Source organism: Euleptes europaea, chromosome 21 (genome assembly GCF_029931775.1).
Source record: "Euleptes europaea isolate rEulEur1 chromosome 21, rEulEur1.hap1, whole genome shotgun sequence".
Classification (NCBI taxonomy): domain Eukaryota; kingdom Metazoa; phylum Chordata; class Lepidosauria; order Squamata; family Sphaerodactylidae; genus Euleptes; species Euleptes europaea.
In genome coordinates this window covers 18,569,328-18,589,938 of record NC_079332.1, presented here as the reverse complement: position 1 = coordinate 18,589,938, position 20,611 = coordinate 18,569,328, and the positions used below count along the sequence as shown (strand labels likewise).

Below are 20,611 nucleotides of genomic sequence, written 5' to 3'. Positions count from 1 at the left end.
TTTTGATTTACTAATGCAGTAAGTTTAGCCATTTCTGCTAGTTCCAACATTTTATGTATCCAGTTGGTCTTATCAGGTATCTCAGACATTTTCCATTTTGCTGCATAAACCAATCTTGCGGCAGTAGTGGCATAAATCAAAAAAGATCTCTGAGTCAATATAGATTCTGGTATAATACTTAATTATTAGGGATATTTTGTTGTAATATCAATCTTAGTTCATTATAAATCATATCCCAAATTTTTTTTGCTTTTTCACATAGCCACCAAACATGATGAAAGGAACCAACCTCAGCTTGACATTTCCAACAGTTTGATGACATTGTTCTATACATTTTAGCTAAGTTTTTTGGTGTCAGATACCATCTGTCGATCATTTTGTAAATATTCTCTCTTAATGATTGTGAAAGTATATGTTTCATGTCTCTTGACCAAAGTCTTTCCCATCTATTCAACAGAATATTGTAACCCAATGTCTGTGCCCAATGTCTTGTTCTGTATATGTTGTTAACAACAACTTGTACATCTTTGAAATTAGATGATCATTATTGTCCAACGTTTGTTGTAAAATTGATTTATCTTAAATAAAACCTATCTTCATGTCCTGTGTATATACAGATTTTATTTGATAGTATTGAAACCAAGTCAGATGTTCTTTTAAGTCTTCATGGTTTTTTAGAGCACATTTGTTGTCTTCCCATATTAAAAGATCCTGATACGTTACAAATTGGGAAGGTCTCAGTGGTCGTAATGTTAACATTTCTTGTGTAGAGATCCGTAGAGGTGTACTGGTTTCCAAAAGATGTTTATATCTTAGCCAAGTTTTTATTAAGGAGGATTTAACAATATGATGTTGGAAAGTCGAGTGGTTTTTAAGTTTATCATACCACAAATAACCGTGCCACCCAAATCTGTTGTCAAAACCTTCTAAATCCAATAAACGTGTATTCTTCAATTGAATCCAGTCCTTTAGCCAAACAAAAACCAATGCTTCCGCATATAGTTTGAAATTTGGAAGTGCAAATCCTCTTCTTTCTTTGGAATCAACCAAGTATTTGTAGGCAATTCTAAGTTTTTTCCCTTGCCAGACAAAATTCAACAAGTTCTTCCTCCACATATCAAAATATTTTGTTTGTGTAATTATTGGTAAATTCTATAACAAAAACAACAGTCTTGGTAAAATATTCATTTGAATTACTGAGATACGACCCAAAAAGGAGATATTTTTATTGGACCATGATATCATATCTTTTTTAACTACTTCCCATAGTTGAACATAGTTGTTAACTGTTAAGTCTTTACTTTTGTTCGTAATCCAAGTACCTAAGTACTTTACTTTGTTAGTTTTCTCCTATCTTGAAGTATGTATGAAATCTTGTTGTTCATCCTTTGACAGATTTTTAAACAATATCTGAGTCTTATTTTGATTAATCCTGAATCCCGAAACATCACCATATTGCTTCAATACATCCAACAGGATATTTATAGATTGATTCGGGTCATTTCAAAATAAGTAATAAGTCATCTTCAAAAGCTCTCATTTTAAATTCTTGTTTGTTTACCTTGAGGCCGTGGATTACATCTGTATCGCGTATCATACAACATAAAGTTTCTAAAATCAAAATAAATAATAATGGAGAAAGCGGGCAGCCTTGTCTGGTTCCTTTTTGTATTTCACAGTTATCTGATATTGATTCATTCACTAATATTTTAGCTTTCTGCGTAGTGTAAATAGCTTCAATTCCGGTCCGAAATCTTACACCAAAGTTCATTTTTTCCAGGACTTTTTTCATATATTCCCATGAAACCATGTCAAAAGCTTTCTCAGCAGTCAGAAAAATAAAAGCAGCTTTATATTGTCGAAGGCTTTCACGGTCAGAGTTCATTGCTTCTTGTAGGTTATCCGGGCTGTGTAACCGTGGTCTTGGTATTTTCTTTCCTGACGTTTCGCCAGCAGCTGTGGCAGGCATCTTCAGAGGAGTAACACTGAAGGACAGTGTCTCTCAGTGTCAAGTGTGTAGGACGAGTAATATATAGTCAGAAAGGGGTTGGGTTTGAGCTTTTATCTGTCTTCCAGGAACAAAGCCCGCTTGGTCTTCATGAATCAAAGTTGTAATGCATTGTTTAAGTCGGTTCGATAATATAGAGGCATATATTTTGTAATCCACATTCAATAGAGAAATAGGTCTATAATTAGTTACACTTTCCGGGTCTCTTCCATCTTTGTGGATTAATGATATAAAAGCATGGGACCTCGTCTCAGGAGAGAGTCCCGTATCCAATATGGTATTACATACCTTCATGAACGGATTCTTCAAATCATCTTTAAATAGTTTAAATAACAAAGCCTTAATTCCATCTGGGCCAGGTGTTTTATCTATTTTCTGTTTTGATATTGCTTCTTCTATTTCTGTTGTTGTAATTGGAACATCCATAGATCTATGTTGTTCGGGGGATAATTTATTAATATTCACTGTTCTCAACTATTTGTCCATTTTCTTTTCAGAAATAAGGTCTTTTTGATATAGTCTGGTATAAAAGGATACAAATTCTTTCTGTACATCTGTTGTAGTATGTACCGGTCCCTTTTCAGTCTGTATTTTACTGATTATTTTCTTCTGCATGGAGTCTCTTAATTGACTGGCCAATAATTTACCTGGGCGGTTTGCATGTTCAAAATATCTCTGCTTCGCATATTTCATGTTTTTATTCATTTCTTCCATAACCACCAGATTAAGTTGATTTTTAACAACCAATCTTTAACAGAATATCTTTCCTCTGGTCTTTAGATTCCATAATAAGTTGTTGCTCTAAGTTTTGTAATTCTTAGAGTATGTCATTTGTTTGTTGTAATTGTTTTTTCCTCCATGCAGTATTCTTCTGAATCATAAATCCTCTCAGTGCAGCCTTAAAAACATCTCAAATTATATTTAAACTGGTTTCTCCATTCATATTGATCTCAAAAAAGTCTTTAATAAGAGTGTGTATTTCTTTTCTTGTTTTGTCCTCTCTTAAAAGTCTATCATTTAGCCTCCATCTGAATGCTTGTCTATTATTCCATTCAAAGGAAACCGGATTATGATTAGAGAAAGTTCTAGGTATTACTTGTACCTTATGTAATTGCGTGAAAATGGACTTACTTGCCCATATCATGTCAATTCTGGAGTGTGATTCATGTCTCGTGGGAAAAAAGGTATACTCTCTTGATGACAATTTCATTGTTCTCCAAATGTCTTGTATTTTAAATTCCTCTATAAGTTGAAAAAATGTCTTAGGAAGGCAGCCTTCCTTATCATCTTTGGCTTTTGATTTTTTGTCAATCGCACAGTCTATAACTCCATTAAAGTCACCCATTATCAATATTTGTTCTTCAGCATGTTGCAATAAAGTATCATGAAGTTTGTAGAATTGTGCTTTGCCCTCATTAGGTGCGTAGATCCCTACCACCAGCGTTTTTTGGCCTAGTATTTTGGCTCTAATTATAGCTATTCTGCCCTCATCTTTTTATACAAGTTCAGGAGCAAATGATGCATGTGCATAAATGACTACTCCTTTGGTTTTTGTATTAGATGAAGAGATGAAGATTTGCCCTAGAGAGTTTCTTTCTAGGTACTTTTTGTCTTTCCTTGAGATATGAGTTTCCTGCAAACATAGTAAAGAATATTTTTGTTTTTGTAAAAATTTGAATATCCGTCCTCTTTTCACCTTTTCATTTAAACCATTTACATTCCACGAAATTACTTTGGCCATATTGTCAGAGTGTTAATATATAGGTTTTATAATCCACCCTCTGCTCCTTTGACCGAGTCATCTTCTTCTTCTTGGTTTAATCTTGTTTCTGGTCTGGTGTAAGACCTGTCAGTTCCCTCCTGTATTTTCTCAGGAATTTCCCAACATCTTCCATTGTGGTGATAGTATATTTCACTTCCTTGTAGGTGAATGCAAGTCCTTGTGGTAACAGCCATCTATACCACTTTTCCTCAGAGATGTTGTAAAGTCTTTGAAGATATTCCTTTTTGTCATCAGATGTCTTGGTATGTCCTTAAGAAGTATTAGTGCATTACCTTCCAGGACTATTGGATCTTTGTAGTGTTGTTGCATAATTATATCTTTCATCCTGTCATCATAGAAAGATATCATAACATCTCTTGCCTTTGCCCTCTTCAATTTAGGAGGCAGAGGCATCCTATAGATTTTGTTAATCGAATGATCTAAATCGTGTTCTTCTATATGGAATAAGGTAGCCAATGTTTTCACCAATGATTCTCTGGTATCACCACAATCTTCAGGTAAATTTCACAGGCGTAGATTAGATTCTCTAACTTTCAGGTCCATCATAGCAAGTTGCTCTTTCGTGGATTCTTCCTGTGTTTGCATTTTACCAATTGTTTTTCATGACTTCCAACTTTTTCCCTCACTTCTTTATGTTCTTCAGTCATTTTCTTAACTGAAGCATCCATTGTCTTCATATCTGATTGCAATGAGGAAACCTGAGTCTTCACCTCTTTCACTTCTTTTGTTACATTGTCCAGTTTTTCAGCTAACATCTCAGTTAGCTGATTCATCTGCTTTTCTTGCTGTTTAGACATTTGTTCCATTTGTTTGGTAAAAATGTCTGTTTGCTTGGCTAAAAGGCCTTTGCTTGGCTAAAAGGTCTTTGCTTGGCTAAATTTTTGAACAGACAGGCAGACATGGGAAGAATTCCCCACAAGGGGGAAGTTTCCTCCGACCCCCTGCCCTCGGTTGCTCGCTTGTTTCTCCCAACTTTGCGGATCGCTACGGCCCAGTAAGAGGAGGAGACCCATGCTGTGCCCTTTTCTTCCCTCTGCAGATTTCCAGCCTGGCTTTGGCCTACAGCAGCTGCAACAGAAGTGGCCCTGGAGGGCCAGGCACCGACCACTTGTGGGGAGGAGGAGGAGGGGGAGAGACGTCGGCCACCGCCATCCCCCTCCCACTGGCTGAGCCCTTCCCTGTCTCCCCGTCCCCATGCTGCAACACAGTGCTGCTTCCGCCTCAGCTGCCCGCCATCTCCCGGACCCATAACGTGTGTGAGCTGTGCGTCAACCAGAGTGTGGGGGTCCAGCCAAGCCGCCTGGGCAGCCCCCACTGCAGCTTCTTTGAGATTGAGGCGGCCCTGGACTCTTTCTACCTCAAGGAGCGGACTTTCCTCCAGGTCGTCTCCAAGAGCGCCTCCTTGTGCAGCAACTTCCTGAGTTTTTACAGCCCATTCAGCTACTACACGGCGTGCTGCCGGACGGTGCCCAGGGGCACTCTGGGTCTCTTTGGCTCCCCCAGTACCCCTCTGCTGCCCCTGGAAATGGCCTTTTCTTCCCGTGGGAAGAGGTGGACAGAGGAACCCCCCCGCTCTACACCTCACATTGAGGTCAGAGATGGTCTGCTCTTGGACGGGTCTGTCCCCCGCTCGGACCTCACGGGATTGAGTTGCCGGACCAACAAGACCTTAAACCTTTACCTGCTGGACTCGAATCTCTTTTGGATGTACGCGGAGAGGCTGGGGGCACCGAAGGTCGCCTCTCTGAAAGAGTTTGCTGTCATCGTGGACCTGAAGGAAGAGGCGCACTATGTCCTGGGTCAGGGCCAGGCCCTGATCCGATCTCATCTAGGTATGGAACAGCTCTCTTCCCTGGGAATATGTCCAGAGGAGAAGATGTTGTCAGAACCGTAGCTAGTTTTGCAGGAGCTATTGATTAAAAATGGCCCATTTAAAAAAAAAAAGTTACTTAAAAATATTTTTCTCCTGCCTCTCCTGTGCTTGAGGTGGCTTGGAACACTTACAGCGGCCCATAAAACTAAACCGCTATTAAAATGTTAGCACAGAAGTAGCTACCAGACCATAAAACCCATGTGCCGGCTTCCTCCTCCTCTTCCCCCAGCAACCAAAGATGTCTCTCCGGAGAGGCGGATCCTGCACCTTTTACTGAGATCGGGGTGGGTGGGTGGGGTGCTCTGGCCAGCCTCCTCCAGAGCACATCCCCTCCCCCACCCCATGGGTTCTGCTGGCAAGGGGCCAAGGCTGGGAGGTGGGTTAGAATCATAGAATGGAAGAGTTGGAAGAGTCCATAGAGGCCATCTAGCCAACCGCCTGCTCAATGCAGGATCAGCCTAGAGCATCCCTGACAAGTGCTTGTCCGAGACTGCCAGTGAAGGGGAGCTCACCACCTCCCTAGGTTGCTAATTCCACTGTCAAACTCTTACTGTAAAAAAAAAAATTCCTAATATCCAACTAGTATATTCTGCCCATGATTTATACCCATTATTGTGAGTCCTGCCCTCTGCAGCCAACAGGAACAGCTCCCTGCCCTCCTCTAAAGGACAGCCCTTCAAATACTTAAAAGAGAGCAATCCTGTCCCCCCTCGACCTCCTCTTCTCCAGACTGAACATTCCCAAGTCCCTCAGCCTTTCCCCGTAGGGCTGGGTGTCCAGGCCCCTGATCATCCTCGTCGCTGTCCTCTGCACCCGCCCGATTCACCTGCTTCGGCTGGCAGCCGTGTGCCTAGAGTGGGAGGGGGAGCGCATGGTTCATCCAACAGCTTCTGTCTGCCACTCTGTGGGCTTGTTCAGACATGAGCCAGCCTCTTTACTGGACACAATTCCCTGTTTGCTCTGGTTATTCAGATACAATCACCTTTCTTTCTCTCCTCTCCCAATTTCTTAATATTATAAAAAGACTTAGACAAGGCAGAACAGGGGTCCCCAACATGGGGCCCGCTGACACCTTCCCTGGTGCCCATCTAGTGCTTTAGGAAATGGGTGGGGCCAGATGGGGCCAGCAGGGTTTCTGATTGGCCGTTGGAGATTTGATTGGCTGTGGAGATTTCTTGAAGCTTTGGCAGCAGCTGCCACCACATCATGATAGAGCCATCATAGTGTAGTGGTTAAGAGCGGTGGTTTGGAGCGGTGGACTCTGACCTGGAGAACCGGGTTTGATTCCCCACTCCTCTACATGAAACCCTTGGGCTAGTCACAGTCCTCTTAGAGCTCTCTGAGTTTCACCTACCTCACAAGGAGTCTGTTGTGGGGAGGGGAAGGGGATTGTAAGCCGGTTTGAGTCTCCCTTAAGTGGTAGAGAAAGTCGGCATGTAAAAACCAACTCTTCTTTTTCTTCTTCACTATGTGACTGAAGGTAAGCCATGGCAGCCCTTTTTTTTTGCTGACTCCGCCTCCTGTGGCAGCCATTTTTTCTGGCCATTTTGGGTCTGCGCCCACCAGTCTGTGTGTCCAGATTCCCAAAGTGCTCACAAGCTCAAAAAGGTTGGGGGGACCCCTGAGGTAGAGTATCGGTTCTGAACTAAAGCGAACACAAGAAGAGAGTTGAGGGTCCCCAGGGGAAGCACAGACCTTGGGCCAACCCTGCCGTGCTCCACAGAGCCTGTTTGAAAAGGCCACGCCATGTGCAGCATGGCCCTTGTGCACGCCGCCTCCACTCCAGTCGGCTTATGCAGGAGAAGGTTCCACAGGACCGTGGCCCTCGACGGTAGAATGCCCTGCCTCAGAGGGTGGTGGAGTCCCCGTCTTTGGAGGTCTTTAAGCAGAGGCTGGATGGCGATCTGTCGGGAGCGCTTTGATTGTGGGATCCTGCATGGCGGGGGGAGGGTTGGGGTCACTGGGGATGTAGTGGGAGGTAGTTGTGAATTTTCTGCATTGTGCAGAGGGCTGGACTAGATAACCCTGGTGGTCCCTTCCTACTCTGTGATTCTATGACTGCAAGTTTTTGAGCTGCGCCAACCCCAGCCTCGGCCAATCAAGCAAGTTTAGTAGCGCTGCTCGTAGGAGTTGACGTTGCGGAAATTGGTCTGCCTTCTGTAGGTTACGGGGCAGGATGAGGCCTGTGGGGGGATCGCCGAACCCTTAACAACGGCAGCTTTTTCCTGCATAACACTGAGAACTAGACACTTGGCTGTGTGCTCTATTTTTTTTTACCGAACACTGAAATTTTGGGGGGTGATAAGCCATTGGTCTAATACCTGATTTGAATCCCAGGACAGCTGGGGCTAAGAGGGGAGTGGCTCAGTGTGAGTGGGGGGTGGGCTGGCTTAGTGGAAGAGCCTCTGCTTGGCAGTCAAAAGGTCCCAGGTTTGATCCCCGGCATCTCCAGTTAAAGAGATCAGGCAAGGAGGTGACATGAAAGACCCCTGCCTGAGACCCTGGAGAGCCGCTGCCGGTCTGAGTAGACAGTACCGGCCAAGATGGGCCAAGGGTCTGATTCAGCAGAAGGCAGATCCGTGTGTCCAAGAGCTGTGAAAACAAGAGGCAGAAAAAGTCCCTTTCTCGTGTTCTATGATCTCCCAAAACATCCACTGATGCCCAGCCCTGCTGAAGTTCTCTTGTAGAGCGGCTTGTCAGACTGGACGTTTGCTTTTGTGATGTCCCAGCCCAGCTCACAAAGTTAAAATAACCTTCTGAACATTGACCTCCTCTTTTTTAGAAACTTTTATTCGGAACTACAGTGTTGTGTACAGCCCGCTGAAAAGGTGCCTGGTGGGTCATACGCGGCCGGCCCACTCCGGCGCTCAGCACAGAATCAGAGAAGTTGCCACAGACACTTTCCAGGAGGTGGTGCTGAGGAGTGACAAGGTGAGAGGGTGGTGGGCGCTCAGTGCACTTTGTCGGGCTGCCTCTGGTGAGGCCAGTAGAAGAAAGAAAAGGAGAATTGGTTTTTATATGCCGACTTTCTCTACCACTTAAGGAAGAACCAAACTGGCCTACAATCACCTTCCCTTCCCCTCCCCATAATAGACACCCTGGGAGTTAGTTGGGGCTGAGAGAGCTGTGACTAGCCCAAGATCACCCAGCTGGCTTTGTGTGGAGGAGCGGGAAAACCAACCCGCTTCACCAGATTAGCTTCTGCCACTCATGTGGAGAAGCGGGGGTTCTCCAGATTAGAGTCCACCACTCCAAACCACCGCTCTTAACCACTACACCACACTGACAGCCACACCTAAAGAGGTAGGCCATCTGCCTGTGGTCTTTCTGCTCTCGAGAGGTAACCCTTCAATGGCGACATGTTGGAATAGAGAGATTGTGCCATGAAGGGAAAAGTGTTGGACTTGTCTAAGGGGGTTCTGGGTTCAAATCCACAGAGTTAAGAAGCTCACTTGTGACCTTGGGATGAGCCTCTCTCCCTCTCTTTCTCTGCCTACTTTACAGGGCTGTTGTGAGGTTGAAGATAAAATATTTGCCACAATGAGCTCCTCATTTGCTTCATTTAATCTGCAGAAGCAGGTTTAATTCCCCACCTCTGCATTAGCGGCGGACACTAATCTGGTGAACCAGGTTGGTTTCCCCACTCCTCCACATGAAGCCAGCTGGGTGACCTTGGGCTAGTCACAGCTCTCTCAGCCTCACCTACCCGACAGAGTGTCTGTTGTGGGGAGGGGAGGGGAAGGAGATTGTAAGCTGCTTTGAGTCTCCCTTAAGTGGTAGAGACAGTCGGTGCATAAAAACCAACTCCTCTTCTTCATTTATACCGCACTTTTCTCCCCAGTGGGGTCCCAAATTAGCATTTTCCTCTTCTTGTGTTTATCCTCACAACAACCCCGTGAGGTTGGTTAGGCTGCGAGAGGGTGTGTCTGGCCCAAGGTCACCCAGCGAGGATCTGAACCCGGGTCTCTCAGAGCCCAGCCCAACACTATTACACCACACTGGCTCTCGAGGACAGGTTTGGATTCAAGCGTAGGACAGTATGGAATAATTCCTCAGGGGGTCTGAAGCCGGAGTTGTTTCCCTCACCTCAGGGGTGGTCTTCTCCCTCCTTGTGTGGCTGCTTCTCACCAGAGCGTGCTTCAGTTGTAACTGACCGAGGCTGGCCCTCGAGTCACGGGATTCGCTGTGTGTCTTGTCTGCGAGGAGAAGAGATACGAACACGTATCTTGGAATAAGACCCTGTGTCCAAGACACTGAAAGACTGGACAATTCTACCAACTATTTTGTCAGATTGCACAGAGAAGCCATTGAAATTCATAAACATCAGCACAACTTTAACAGAAAAGAGGAGAGTTTAAGAATGAATAAGGCTTGGCTTCCTGTTCTGAAAACCTCCAGACTAACAAAGGCAACAGTCAACAATAGCCATGCAGATTAGCCTGGGATTACACACATTAACAGATCACTTCAAGATACAATGGTTCCATATTAACATACCATACCCTCATTAGCACATTATCTTGATACTTACAGGACAATGATTAGCACATTACTTTTGCAGGACAGTACTCAGCTCAAACCCAACCCCTTTCTGACTATATATTACTCTTCCTACACACGTGACACTGAGAGACACTGTCCTTCAGTGTTAATCCTCTGAAGATGCCTGCCACAGTTGCTGGCGAAACGTCAGGAAAGAAAATTCCAAGACCACGGTCACACAGCCCGGATAACCTACAAGAACCAATTAAAAGATCAGATTGTCTTTATGCTTGAACAATGAAGCAGGGCCTCCACCCCTCCTCTGTTGTGTCAGGTATAGAGCCTGGGGGAGGCCAGTGAAGGGGGCCCGCTACTTTGAATCTAGCATGTGGGAAGGTGGGAGGACCCGTGGTAGCGGTTAAGAGCGGTGGTGTGGAGCGGTGGAGTCTGACCTGAACAACTGGGTTTGATTCTCCTCCATGTGAGCGGCGGAGGCTAATCTGGTGAACTGGATTTGTTTCCCCACTCCTCCACATGAAGCCAACTGGGTGGCCTTGGGCTAGTCACAGCTCTTTTAGAGCTCTCTCAGCCTCACCTACCTCACAGGGTGTCTGTTGTGGGGAAGGGAAGGTGATTGTTAAGCCGGTTTGATTCTCCCTTAAGTGGTAGAGAAATTTGGCATATAAAAACCAACTCTTCTTCTGCTTTGATGGTGGCTATCTGACTCACCCTTCACGTCCCTCTCACTGGCCTTTTCTCCCCTCTCCCAGGATGTCTTGCTGCTGTATTACGCTCCGTGGTGCGGTTTCTGTGCGGCTCTCAACCACGTCTTCATCCAGCTTGCTCGGATCCTGCCCAATAATTTCATTGTGGCAAGGTAGGAAGGGGCTGTGTCCTTGCAGATTTTGTGGACACCTTGGGTCTAAGCCTGCCTACCCCTGTGTGCCCGATGGGTTCCCTGTGCCCGTGGTTATTAAGGAGAGGAGCTTAATGGATTCTGCCAGGCGAAGCCCTAGCTCCTCATGCCCAGGAGTTGTGTTCTGTTTAGGCAGGTGCTCTCCCCAAAGCCAGAGTCCGTATACAATCCGGAGAATACAATTGTAGAGTTGGAAGGTGTCACAGAGGCCATCTAGCCTAACCCCCTGCTTAATGCAGGATCAGCCTAGAGCATCCCTGAAAAGTGTTTGTTCAGCCTTTGCTTAAAGATAGCCAGTGAGGGGGAGCTCACCACCTCCCTAGGTAGCTGATTCCACTGTCAAACAACTCTTACTGTAAAAACAATTTCCCTAATATTGAGCCGGTACCTCTCCACTTGCAATTTAAACCCATCATTGTGAGTCCTGCCCATCGCTGCCAACAGGAACAGCTCCCTGCCCTCCTCTAAGTGACAGCTCTTCAAATACCTCAAGAGAGCAATCTGTCCCCCCCTCAACCTCCTCTTCTCCAGACGGAACATTCCCAAGTCCCTCAGCCTTTCCTCGTAGGGCTGGGTCTCCAGGCCCCTGGTCATCCTCTTCACTCTCCTCTGCACCCACTCGGTTCTGTCCACATGCTTTTTGAAGTGAGGCCTCCAGAACTGCACACGATAACTCCAGGTGTGGCTTGACGAATGCAGCATATAGTGGAAGAAGAAGAAGAGTTGGTTTTTATATGCCGACTTTCTCTACCACTTAAAGGAGACCCAAACCGGCTTACAATCACCTTCCATTCCCCTCCCCACAACAGGCACCCTGGGAGGTAGGTGGGGCTGAGAGGGAGCTGTGACTAGCCCAAGTTCACCCAGCTGGCTTCATGGGTAGGAGTGGGGAATCAAACCCGGTTCTCCAGATCAGAGTCCACCGCTCCAAACCACTTCTCAAACCACTATGACATCTTGTGATTTGGATGTTATGCCTCTGTTGATGCATCCCAAGATTGCATTAGCTTTTCCCCCCGCTGCATCACCACTGGCTGTTCATATTTCACTTACTTAGCTTCCAACTTTTGATGACCCCAGCAAGGGACTTTCAAGGAAAAGGAGAAGCGGAGGGGGTTTGCCATTGCCTTCCTCTGCAGAGCTTCCCTTGGTGGTCTCCCATCCAAGCACTGACCCTGCTTAGCTTCCAACTTATGGTGACCCCAGCAAGGGGCTTTCAAGACAAGTGAGGAGCAGGGGTAGTTTGCCATTGCCTTCCTCTGTGGAGCCTTCTTTGGGGGTCTCCCATCCAAGAACCAACCCTGCTTAGCTTCTGAGATCGGACTATACCATCCCGCCTTTCCTGCCGTGTGCCTCTACTATGTAAACTTTACATGGGGGACTTTAAACCTGATGCCATGTCCTGCTGCCTGCACTCTCCGGGGGTTTCAGAACACCCCCCCCCCCGTATAATCTACCTCATGAATTCATACAATCGCCCTGATATTAAAGGCCCTTGATGGGTCCCTGAGTGGAGAAGTGCCAGAGCTCCTGGCTGGCGGGGACTTGCCCACGTTTGTGGGCATGGCCTGAGCCCTGGCCCCGGGAGGCGTCGGTCTCCTTGAGCAGCTGCGCATGACTCAAGGGTGATCAATGGGCAGATGAGGCGGTGGTGTATTTTAAGCCTTGCCCTTTGAGGAACTGCTCGACACTTCATTAAGCGCATGATCAGCCTTCTCTTCTCGCTGGAGCAGAGTCTCCACACTCTCTCCTCTTTCCAAGATAAACTGTTTTTGCTCGCTTAAAAGCCACCGTGTTCCTCCTGGGCCGTCGTGGTCGCCCTCTCCCCCTTTGTTCTCGAAGCAGCTGCGTCCTGCGTCTCTTCTTCAGCATTTTCCAAGCAGCTGTTTTATATATATCTTTCGGGCTTCCTGCAGTGCTGAATCATCTGCCTACCCAAGAGTTGTCCTGCTTGTGCTGATCAGTCCCTTCAGTGCAAATCTGGGGCTTGGCATGATTTTAGACCTCCGACATGTGCCCTGAAAAATGAATGAAGAGCTAAAGCCTCGGATGAGTGCTGAAGTATTTGCTATGTCTCTGTGTGAGTCGCTGCCCTGGGAGTGCTTCCAGTGAGTCCCTCTGCCTTGGGGTTCATAGAATGACCTAATTATAACCATGCAGAGATGCAGCAGAATTCTCTTTGCCCTCCAGTGAATTGTGCCACCTTTCGGTCAGGACTTGGACCTCTGCAGAAACGGGGGCGCTTTGAGAGAATGTGGCCTCTTATTCCCTCACCTCCTCAGGGGCAACTTTTAAGTTGTGAAATATACCTCTAACTTTAGTTCACGGGGTGGGGAGGGGTGAGGATTGTGTCCTGGTTGTTGGACCTGCAAAACAAGACTTGGAATCATCATACAGCAAGACGGCCCATGATACGAACAACATCTGTATTTCGGGTTCCGTTTCTGTTGAAATACTCCACAATTATAGTCAAATGCTTCAAAAGCATCTCTGATACGCTGTGGTGGTGGGGGGAGCGGGGGTCTTCACTGGGGGAGGCAGCTGAGAGAGACACATTTGCTCAAGCGCTTATCATTTGCCGACTTGTTTTCCAGATGCAGACAAGAACGCAGTCCGTGTAACACTTTGTATTAGGACCATCTACACATTAGGATGAACTTCCTAACAGTCAGACCGGTTCCTCAGTGGAACAGGCTTCCTCGGGAGGTGGGGAGCTCTCCTTCCCTGGAGGTTTTTTAGAAGAGGTTAGATGCTTAGGTCATCAATGCTTAGGCAGATCATGAGAGGGAGGACATCTTGGCCATCTTCTGGGCATGGAGTAGGGGGTCACTGGGGGTGTAGGGGGGGAGGTAGTTGTGAATTTCCCGCAATGTGCAGGGGGTTGGACTAGATAACCCTGGTGGTCCCCTTCCATCTCTATAATTCTATGACCAGCCCAGTGACATGCAACAGTGTGCAGGTGTGGCCAGGGTAGGACCCTGCTGGCTCCCTGGCTCCCTTCAGATCCCATTTGGGGGGGAGGGGGTCAAAGGAGAACAGAGGGGAATTCCATCCCCCTTGCTGGCCGTTATTTTTATTTTTAAAAAATAATCCATGGATTTGTTGTTGCTGTTCTCTCGCTAGGGTTGATGTTTCTCAGAATGACCTTCCCTGGGAATTCATGACGGACCACCTGCCGAACATTCTGTTTTTTCCTCTCCAGAGGTAAGGAATGCATCTCCCGTGGCCTGGCTGTTTTGTTCTGCGTCTCGGAAACATTATGCCGCGGGTCACTGAGTGGGGAGCTGCTTTCCCTGGGCACGTACTAAAGCAGGACCTGCGCCAGTTGTCAGCAGAGCGCTGCTTACGCTCACCCATGGGGCCTCCATTCCTAGAATCGTAGAGTTGGAAGGTGTCCGTAGAGGCCATCTAGTCTAATCCCCTGCTCAATGCAGGATCAGCCTAGAGCATCCCTGACAAGTGATTGTCCAAGACTGCCAGTGAGGGGGAGCTCACCACCTCCCTAGGTAGCTGATTCCACTGTCGGAACAACTCTCACTGAATTTTTTCCCCCTAATATCCAGCCGGTACCTTTCCTCCCACAATTTAAACCCATTATTGCGAGTCCTGTCCTCTGCTGCCAACAGGAACAGCTCCCTGCCCTCCTCTAAGTGACAGCCCTTCAAATACTTCAAGAGACCAATCCTGTCTGAAGCAGGGATCCCCAACATGGTGATCATGGGTGCCACGGCACCCACCCACACCTTTTCTGGTGTCCCCCCTCAACTTCTTCTCCAGAGTAAACATTCCTACGGCCCTCAGCCTTTCCTCGTAGGTCTCCAGGCCCCTATCATCCCTTGTCCTTCCTTGTGTTTTGGGTGGCTTTTCTGGCCGGCGTCATGACTGCAAGTTGACAGATATTCCCCAGGAGTGCCACTGGGATGTTGCCCGTCCAGTTCCCAAACTCTCAAGGTGCCCAGGAGGGCGGCTGTTTCCTTTCCTGTTTTACGTGCTGGTTCCTGTTTTCCCTCAGCCCTGGGGTGGGCGGGGTCGGCTCTGTCAGGAAAACAAAGGGCTGGATCCAGCCCCCTTCCCACTGGCACTCTCTCGCATCCTCGGAGGAGAAGACACAGCTGTTGGTAGGACAGGTCTGTGGGGAGCCTCCCCAGAGCTGAAAATAGGTTGCTGGGGAAAGTGGAGCTAGGATGCCTCCAGGGGGGCCTTGGGATCCCCAGGGCTCTCCGTCACTGCGATTGAGCCAGGCCAGGATGGGGGACCAGCGGCCCAAATGAGATTCCGCCCATTGTCTCGTTGCCATCCTTCCTTGCAGTTTCGCTTCTGGGATGGCATGGTGTAGTGGTTAAGAGCGGTGGTTTGGAGTGATGGAGTCTGATCTGGAGAACCGGGTTTGAGTTCCCCACTCCTCCACATGAGCGGCGGAGGCTAATATAGTGAACTGGATTTGTTTCCCCGCTCCTACACACGAAGCCAGCTGGGTGATCTTGGGCTAGTCACAGCTCTCTCAGCCCCACCTCCTTCCCAGGGTGTCTGTTGTGGGGAGGGGAAGGTGATTGTAAGCTGGTTTGATTCTTCCTTAAGTGGTAGAGAAAGTCGGCATATAAAAACCAACTCTTCTTCTTCTTCTTCTACGTGTGAAAACATTTATATATCACCTTTCCTTAGGGTTCAAGGCAGCTTACAATACTAGTTAAAACCATTTTCAGTTAAAAAACCCAAAATAAAACAGCAAACCCCAAATCTCTCCTGGCACTAAATTCTGCAGGAGTTTGATTCGGTGACTGTAGGTTTGTTTGGCCCTTATTCATTCATTATACCCTGCTTGTCTTCCTCATGGGAGACCCAGAGCAGCTTACATCACTCCCCCCCCTCCTCTGTTTTATTCTCACGACCCTGTGAGGTAGGGTAGGCTGTGGGTGTGGACAACTGGCCCAAGGTCTCCCACAGAGAAGGAAATTAGGGCTGCACCAAGCAACGTGTCTGCAGAAGGGAAAAGATTCCAGTTGGCTGGTGACAAGCTCTATTGTCATATACAGTCCCTCCATGTTTGGCTGTTTTAAGTGTCATCAGGGGGTCAAAGAAATCTGACCCCCCCTGATGACGCTTAAACAGCGAATCAGGGAGGGGCTGTACATGACAATAAAGCTTGTCACCAGCCAACTGGCATCTTTTTTTTCTGCCAAGGTCTCCCAGTGAGTTTCCGTGGCACAGAGGAATTCAAACCTGGGTTTCCTAAACCAGTCTGACACTTTAACCACTACACCAGAGAGCCGGAGTGGTGTCGTGGTTAAGCATGGTGGACTCTAATCTGGAGAACCGGCTTGGTTTCCCCACTCCTCCACGAGCGGCAAATGCTAATCTGGTGAACTGGGTTGTTTTCCCCACTCCTCCACATGAAGCCAGTTGGGTGACCTCGGGCTAGTCACACTCTCTCAGCCCCACCTCCTTCACAGGGTGTCTGTTGTGGGGAGGGGAAGGGAAGGTGATTGTAAGCCAGTTTGATTCTTCCTTAAGTGGTGGAGAAAGTCGGCATATAAAAACCAACTCCACTTCTTCTACCACACTGTCTCTCAGCTTTGTGCAGAGGAGCTGACAGCTTAGTTTTGAAATTGTCTATCAGCCGGACAACGTGCCCAGTCGCCCCTGGTCACCTCCAAGCGATCAACGAAGGTGTTTGTGGGCTGGAAGTTCTCGTTTTGTTCACTTTCAGTGTGCTGCAGAGTCAGACAAATAGGCACGCGTGGGCAGGCTATGGGGATTTGAGTTTTCTGGAAAAGCCTATGACCCACGGACCTCACCGCTGGAGAGCGAGGGACACGTTGTTTGGGGAAACGTTCTCATCCCCTTCTGGGTTTTTTTTGTAGGAAGGAGCAAAGTGTGAAGTTTCCCGAGGACTTCCCAGTCACCCTTCCCAACCTGCTCAGATTCCTCCTCCGCCACACGAGCCCCCCGCCCCCTGGGGCCGGCTCCCAGCCCGACCTCCTGCAAGGCCGCCTCTCCCTCCTGGAAAGGGAGATCCAGCAGCTGCGAGTGGAGGCCCGGGCGCTGCGGGAGGCGCAGGCGCTGCTCAGGGCCCAGCTTTCGGAGGCCAGGAAAGAGGAGCAGAGGCTGCAGCGGGAGAGCCAGGCCTTGCAGAAGCAGCAGGGCGCCCTGCAGACCCTCTACAACCAGAAGGCCAGGGAGCTGGCGGAAGTGGCTGGCAAGCTGCAGGAACTGGCCCAGGCCTCCCAGACCCTGCTGGCCGAGAACACGCTACTCAAAGTCCTGCTGGCGTCGGTGGAGAGGAAGCGGGGGGCGGAGCTGGAGTCGGGGCTCGCCCAGGAGGAGGCTGGCCTGGTCGTGCCGGCCGGGGAAAAGAATGAGAACGCCCCCCTGGAGACCAGAATTGCTTCGGAGCACAGCAAAGAGAACTGGACAGAGTAACCCACGTAAATGGAGGGGCGGGTGGGAAACACGCCATAAAAAAAAGAAAAAAATCAAGTGACTCTCGATGGGGAAGATCTTTATGCAAATTTTATTGAAATTTCATTGTAAAGACTTTTTTTTTTGATGGACTACAAAAGGTGTTAGGGGAAGAGAAATCAGATGACTATTTTTATAACAAGTTTGAATTAACCCGATCCAGCGTTGCGGCCCGCAAGGTTGACCTAGATCCACAAGCTGTCCTTTGCACTTTCTTATTGCACTAATTTGATAGGTTTTTTCTACTGATGTCACCTAAACGAAAACGTTAGCCGGGTAGGGAAGCCTGGCTGTGTGACATTCCCCCCCGCCCCAGTCAGGACCACTTTTTGGGCTGCATCAGCTTAAAAAAAAACCTTAAATTATGCTTTCTTGGAAATGTCTAAATCGGTGGTCACCTTTGACACTTTTGTTTACAGAGCAGAGAGTCCACCTTAAGCGTGTGCTTCTGTTTGCTACGATTGAACGGGGGAGGGGGAGAAAATTAAAAGGGTGGTTCCTCCCCTCCTTTCCCAAGTGTTGGCCCTGCTTCTTTCACTAAGCGCCGTCCCATCCTACGCGAAGCACTGCTGGATGTAAACTAGGCCTCACCTTTGAAAGGGTCATCTTGGCCATCTTCTGGCCATGGAGGAGGGGTTACTGGGGGTGTGAGAGGGAGGTAGTTGTGAATTTCCTGCATTGTGCAGGGGGTTGGACTAGATGACCATGTGAACGCTATCTTTTCCCCATTCTTAGACCAAGGTCTTGAACAATAAAACCATAAAACTTAAATAAGACCCATTTCTAAAAACACCTCCCTTCAACTCTTCTCTGCAGCCTCCCAAAAACGTGCAACAAAATAAGTACGCTGAGTCAGAATCCTCTAAGAGAAACTGAACCTTTTGCTCCAAAGTTGCTCGAGAAAACGTGGACCATCTGTTAAAACTGGTATACGTCATTTTAGCCTAATTTGGGACACGTAAGTCAATGCAAAAGGATATGTCAATCAAAAACCTTTAATGACATATGTACCAAGGAGTCCACTGACTGAAGAGGGCAGGGACACAGCCGGTCTGAAAAAGGGGTCTTTAGCAGACAGCCCAGCAAAACCATTGAAAAAGGGCAATTAAATCTTGAATGCATAACGATTCTACATAACTTTGGACTAACCAGAGAATCCAGATAGGAAGGAAGATTACCCTTAGATAACAGGCCCAGGGGATGTGGAGAACATGTCCAAGCATCAAAATGAACTAATGTCTCTGGCAGTCCCTTCCAATTCTATGATTCTGGAGCTAAGAGGCCTGGCGGCTTTCGGTGGTCACCTGCTTTTGCTGGAGGGGGCCCTTCGCAGCCTTCCAGATATCCTCAGCACCACTGGAAGGGGACAGCCCCCCTCCCAACCATTGGACGGCCAAAGACATGCGAGAGCATGCGTGCTGGGCTGGATGCCCCAACAAGGTGTTTATCTGGGTGGGCAGAACGCTCTCCCTGGGAAGAGGACCCTCAGCAATGTCTGAAGGTACCCGTTGCCTCAATCTCTTTTCACCCCAACATGATTTTGGAAGAGAATCATAGAGTTGGAAGGGAACACCAGGGTCATCTAGTCCAACCCCCTGCATAGTGCAGGACATTCACAACTACCTCCCCCAGTGACCCCCTACTCCACGCCCAGAAGATGGCCAAGATGCCCTCCCTCTCATCATCTGCCTGTCATAGAATCAGCATTGCTGACAGATGGCTATCAAGCCTCTGCTTCAAAACCTCCAGGGAAGAAGAGCTCACCACCTCCCGAGGAAGCCTGTTCCACTGAGGAACCGCTCTGTTAGAAAATTCTTCCTAATGTCTAGAGGGAAACTCTTGATTTAATCTGATTAATTAATTTAATTCCCTGGGTTGAATTAGTGGGAGGTCTTGGCATTTCTTGCACCATCTTAAATTTGGGCCCTGCTCTCCCATGCCCATTTGTCACCCAGCCCACCTGGCAGATGCCTGTGGACAGCTTTTATGGGGCCCTGGGTGTGGGACCACTGTTCTCACTAATGGGACAAGGCTGCTAAAAACCACCACGGGCCTGTTGCAGGTGAGAAGGGCACAAATATAACTTTGGGGGAGGGGGAGAGTTGGCCCAAGAAGGGAGAGCCAGCTTTGCGGGCAAGAAAGGTAGAGGAGCTGTTGCTGGAGAGCGGGACCGCTTCCTACCCTCACTCGCTGCTGCTTCAGACAAGGGAAGTCTGGAGGGATGTCAGCTGAACAGCAGAAAAGTTCCCAAAACGGGGAGCATGTCAGCAAAGGAGCCAGTTAGCAGGGGAGGGGTCACAGCGCACGTGGTTTTAAAGCAGATAAAAACAGCTGGAAGGGACCTAAAGGGTCATCTAGCCAGCGTGGTGTAGTGGTTAAGAGCAGTGGTTTGGAGCGGTGGAGTCTTATCTGGAGAACCAGGTTTGATTCCCCCCTCCTCCACGTGAGCTGCCGACACTAATCTGGTGAACCAGGTTGGTTTCCCCACTCCCACACATGAAGCCAGCTGGGTGACCTTGTGTTAGTCACAGTTCTATTAAGAGCTCTCTCAGCCCCACCTACCTCCCAGGGTGTCTGTTGTGGGGAGGGGAAGGGAAGGCAATTGTAAGCCGGTTTGATTCTTCCTGAAGTGGCAGAGAAAGTCGGCATATAAAAACTAACTCTTCTTCTCGTGCACAATGCAGGAAATTCACAACTGCCTCCCCCCACACCCCCAGTGACCCTTGCTCTGAGCACAGATGCTGGACAGCTCTCTGTCAGGAAAGTCCTACTTTTAGACTTCTGGCAAGGAAGGTTGGCTTTGTCTAGAAGGCCCCTTCCAAATCCAGGCCTCTTCTCTCCCTCTCCCCTTCCCTGGTGTAGGTAATTGTACTTTGCCCCCCCACCCAGCCTTTCTCCCCAAAGTGGCTTTCATCGTTCTCCTCTCTTCCATTTTATTCTCACAACAACCCTGTGAGGCAGGTTCATGCAGAGAATATTAGGGACAATGGGGTAGGGAGTACAAGGCTTGAAGGGGCCTGATCTTGGCTGCAGCCCAGCCAATTCTATACCCCCAGCCAGCAGATAGCCACATGGTCGTAGTCAAGCTGA

General features: G+C 48.1%; 1 protein-coding gene across 1 annotated transcript in view; it reads left to right on the top strand.

The window, feature by feature from the left end:
- Window positions 1-17,482, top strand: part of TXNDC11 (thioredoxin domain containing 11) — a 52,872-nt gene extending 35,390 nt beyond the window's left edge. The window contains exons 8-12 of the mRNA XM_056866362.1: window positions 4,831-5,623; window positions 8,447-8,595; window positions 10,917-11,023; window positions 14,186-14,266; window positions 16,924-17,482. Coding sequence (XP_056722340.1) covers window positions 4,831-5,623; window positions 8,447-8,595; window positions 10,917-11,023; window positions 14,186-14,266; window positions 16,924-17,482 — 1,689 coding nt within the window. The remainder of the gene's footprint in view (window positions 1-4,830; window positions 5,624-8,446; window positions 8,596-10,916; window positions 11,024-14,185; window positions 14,267-16,923) is intronic.
- The last annotated feature ends 3,129 nt before the right edge of the window (window positions 17,483-20,611 follow it).